The sequence below is a fragment of the Penaeus vannamei genome, chromosome 38 (genome assembly GCF_042767895.1).
Source record: "Penaeus vannamei isolate JL-2024 chromosome 38, ASM4276789v1, whole genome shotgun sequence".
Lineage (NCBI taxonomy): Eukaryota > Metazoa > Arthropoda > Malacostraca > Decapoda > Penaeidae > Penaeus > Penaeus vannamei.
The window spans coordinates 7,913,940-7,918,939 of NC_091586.1; the positions used below are offsets into that span (position 1 = coordinate 7,913,940).

The following is a 5,000-nucleotide window of genomic DNA, read 5'->3' on the forward strand; positions in this document are numbered from 1 at the left end:
AGGGGAAGGGGGGGTCGATGGGACTGTAGCAATCACCGAGGCATTATACTGCTCAGTATACCAAGCAAGATTCTCGCTCACATCCTTCTGAGATGTATCAAGAGACCACCTACTGAGGCTGGAGCAATCTAGATTCACACCTGGTAAGTCCACAATAGACTTCATCCTGCCGCTTCAATTCATTGTAGAATGCCGCCGTGAGTTCGACAGCCCACACCCAAACTCAAGGGGGCATTCTGCAATTACTACATCGACCTCAAGAAGGCGTTTGCTATGCTGCATTAGGAATCACTGAGGGGAATTCCAACAATGATGATTGGATCAATATCAAGGCTGAATACTGGTATTGGAAATGCTGTAAAGTGTGGTGGAGGCTTATTTAATTTCTTTCCTGTTCAGAATTGAAGCTAGGCTGTGACCTTACTCCAACATTTTCCAACACTTGCATGGATTGGATACTGGGCAGAGCTATTATCCAAACCTACTTTGATATTGCCTACTGTTGCTCCACAATGACTGTCAAAAGGCATTGTGGAGTAACAGTGACTAATATCAAGGTTACTGACCTTGACCTTTCTGATCATGTTGCTATACTATCTGAGTTCTTGGAATCACTAGTGGTGGTTCTAGATGCATTTAGCAATGAAGTCAAGCTTCTGGATCTAGAGATCCATGACTTTGGGGACTTCCTAGGAGAACCTGTTTGGTCGAGGTTTTAGTATACGGTAGTAAAAGTTGGCCTTTAGAGAGCAACCATGAATGGAGGAAGCCTGTGGGACGACGTAGGAAGTCGTGGTTTTGGCAGATCGATCAAACCTGTTGTGAAGATGAGCCTGTTGAGAGACGTTAAGAAGGACCCTCACAGGTAGAAACAAAAGGTGGATGTGATTATGCGCCCCCATCGGCGTTAAATCCCCAGTAATGATATATAAGGATATATAAATATGTATATGTACATCTCTCTCTCTCTCTCTTTATATATATATATATATATATATATATATATATATATATATATATATATATATATATATATATACATATATATATATATATATATATATATATATATATATATATATATATATATATATATATATATGTAGGAATGTATACAAACATACCCATACCCACACACACACACACACACACACACACACACACACACACACACACACACACACACACACACACACACACACACGTACACACGCACACACACATACACACACATATATACATATGCATATAAATAAATATATATATATATATATATATATATATATATATATATATATATACATACATATATATATATATATATATATATATATATATATATATATATATATATATATATATATATATATATATATATGCACTCACACATATATTTATAACAAGAGTGAAGGGAGACAAAGAGTAGATTAAAGCTAGCACACCTGAGGCCGTTGATGTGGACGTGGTCGGAGGGATCGTTGTCGTTCTCTCGACGCAGCAGAGACAAGACCTGTCGGGGCAGTAATAGGGATAGCCGACCTCGTGGCTCTCGCAGGATGGGTCGCAGTGGCCTCCTATTTCCAGGCAGGTGGCGCTGTCGGGACAAGGGTCTTCTGGAAAGGGTAATGGCTAAGCGATTAGAAAACAGACATACTTATATAATATGATATACATACAAATACACGTATCATACATACACACACACACACATAAATGTGTGTGTATATATATATATATATATATATATATATATATATATATATATATTTATTTAGAGAGAGAGAGAGAGATAGAAAGGAGAGCTATAAAGATAGATATACAGCTGTATCTATTTCAGTGAATTATTTACAAGTCGAAAGGATCAAAATATACTCATAATAAATAAATATACATACATATATGTATGTATCTATATTATGTATGTATATTTATGTATATATATACATAAATATGTGTTTGTGTGAACATTTACACTCAGACACATACATATGTATATATATAAATATATATACATATATATACATGTGTGTGTGTGCGCATCTCCAATGACCACCCCGAAGTGTTCTCCTTGGATAGATAGAGGGAGGAGGAGTGTGTATGGGGCTTCATCCCAGCTATCTCTGACTGGTTCACAGAAGTCCATTGGTGAACACCCAGTGACAAGGCAGATTTTCATCTTGCTAGAGACACTGGAGGCCACCGGTATATGTCGCTTCGACTGAATGGCAATCGGGGTTTGGTGTCCAGGGCTCGGAGCAGTACATCAGGAATCTTGCTGAGGAGGTTGAAGGCCATTTCATAGTAAATGACCTCCGTCCTGCCTTCCAAGCTCTGAGAAAACTGAACTGCAAGGCATCCTCATAGATTACTGCAGATCATAGTGCGGTTTGTGGACGATGGGATGATTATTTTTATCAACTGTATCAGGTAGATCTTCCAGCACTTAGTCCGGACGTTAGTGGTGTCACAATCCTTTTACCGGATTCCCTTATTAGTGAGGAACCCAAGCTGAAAAATGGGAAGGCTGCAGGTATATGCAATATCCTTGCCAAACTGCTAAAGGATAGGAATGAATCTATATTAAGGGGCTTGCATACAGTCCTAGATTCTTGCAGTGTGGTTCCATTCCCTCGAACCTGTTGAGGGGTATGGTCATCACTCTCTGGAAGGGAAAAAGGGATCATTGGGACCTGTAGCAACTACCCTGGCATTGTACTGTTTAGCATACCAGGCAAGGTTTTCATCCACATCTTTCTGAAACGGATCCAAAGACTGGAGCAGTCTGGATTTACTCTAAGCAAGTCCCCAATAGACCATCTCCAAGTGCTTCGAGTCATTGTGGAACGCTGTCGTGAGTTCGGCCGTGGGCTGCTTGCAGCATACACTGATCTCAAGAAAGCATTTCATTCAATACACTGCAAATCGCCAGGGGAGATCCTGAGACTTGAGGGGACTTCCAACACGGATTATTGAACTAATAGCAAGCCTGCATAATGGCACTAAAAGTGTTGTAAAGTGTAGTGGGTGCCTATCGAGCTTCTCTGTTAGTTCAGGAGCGAGGCAAGGCTATATCCTTTCACCAACACTTTTCAACACTTGCATGGACTGGATAATGGGCAGGGCTACTATCCAAAGTCTATGTGGAGCAACACTTGGCAATATCAAGGTCACGGACCTTGACTTTGCCGACGATGTTGCTATCCTGTCTGAGTCTTTGGAATCTCTGGTGACAGCTCTTGATGCATTCAGCAATGACGCAAAGCCCCTGGGCCTAGAGGTCTAGACTAAGACCAAGATCCAGGATTTTGGGGGCCTGTTAGGGGAACCTGTTCAGTTGGATTCATACTTGCGACGTGGAGACAGAGGGCTATACATACGTTGGTAGTGCAGTTCATGTCTCTGAGCTGTCAGACCAGAAAGTCGTCAGACGGATTGGTTTGTCAGCTGGAGCCATAAAGTGCCAGTAACTGTGCAAAAGGACCAAGATACGTGTCTTCAAGGCCTTGATACTGCCAGTTTTGCTTTATGGAAGCGAAACCTGGACACTGTCCAGTGCCTTGGAGTCGATGCCTTTTGTCCAACCGACAACTACACCGTGAGACTGGTATGGGACCTGTTACCTGCATGTTCCATGATCGCCAACTCGGCTCGTTTCCCAGTGGATGACCCTGTTTATTAGGTTGTCTCTTCACAAGATAATCCTGAATGGAGGAGGCCGGTGTGACGACCTAGGAAGCCGTGGCTTGGGTAGGTCGATCAGACCCGCCGTGATGACCTAGAGATGGGCCGAGGCCTTGGTTTGAAACAAAGGATGGATGCGGGTATGCGCCCCCCTCGGCAAAAGCTCCGTTGATTGATTGATACAAATATATTTATATATACGTATATATACATATGAATATTTATATGTATATATATACATGTATATGTGTGTATACATATATATACACATATACATACATAGATATATATGTTTGTAAATATTTTAGCTGGGCCCATAAGTCCGTAGACTGCAACTTATACGAGCCTGTAGGCTGACTGCACAAGAGTTAGACATTTGTGGTACATTTTGATACATGGTCATAGCATCTTATAATAGTATTACATTGGAAATTTAGGCTATAACGCTATAATCTGTACTAAATCAGTTAAAAGAAAAGAACAGTTACACAGTCTTTCATTTGCTCCTCTACCAACTTAAGTATATTTTCTAAGATATCAGAAAACATAAAATGGTTTCATAATTCTCCGTACTTTACGTTAGATAGTCTAAAAGGCTGTAAAACATGACACTGTGATATATAATGTACCCGTTCGCTTATTACTATGCAATGAAGAATATGAGTTTACAGTAGTTTAGTCCTTAATTTACCACCCTGTGTAACTGCTAAGGCGTGGGCAAGCTGTGATACATTTGATGCATGGTCATAGGCTTATACAAGAGTACTACACTGGAAACTATTATATCATTTAAAAGAAAAGAACAGTTACACAGTCCTTCATCTACTCATATATTTCCCTAGACTTTTGCTCGCTGTTTTAATTTTTCTTTCGTGGGAAGGTTTCTTGGGTTTGGAAAATTCGAAGTTCGCCGCTATCATGAAAGAATAGTTGGCATGAGAGTTGGTGTATACGGGCACAAAAGAAGTAAGTACAGGTGGATATGAGTACGAGTGGATGTGAGTACAAGGGGATATGATTATGAGGGGATATGGGTACACGTGGATATGCGTGCAAAGGGATGTGAGGATATTTAAAGTACAAGTAAATGTGAGTACTAGTACATGGATATATATGTATATAGACATGTACTAGTACAAGGAAGCCGCAGCCACTCACCCGGCACGCAGCAGAGGCAGTGCTCTCCGTGGCAGACGCCCTCGACGGCTCGCTCGCCTCGGCCGCACGTGGCGTTGCATCTGCCGCCCAGGACGTTGCAGCAGTTGCTCTGCTCACACGGGGCTGGTGAAGGCGGGGATAGATGAGGCAGGAGATGGGAC

At 41.3% G+C, this 5,000-nt stretch overlaps 1 protein-coding gene across 1 annotated transcript in view; it reads right to left on the bottom strand.

Moving 5' to 3' along the window:
• Positions 1–5,000, bottom strand: part of LOC113801986 (neurogenic locus notch homolog protein 4-like) — a 22,599-nt gene that overhangs the window by 13,292 nt on the left and 4,307 nt on the right. Inside the window, exons 8-9 of the mRNA XM_070115696.1 lie at positions 4,840–4,962; positions 1,443–1,613 (exon numbers count right to left, since the gene is read on the bottom strand). Of these exons, the coding sequence (XP_069971797.1) occupies positions 1,443–1,613; positions 4,840–4,962 (294 nt within the window). The remainder of the gene's footprint in view (positions 1–1,442; positions 1,614–4,839; positions 4,963–5,000) is intronic.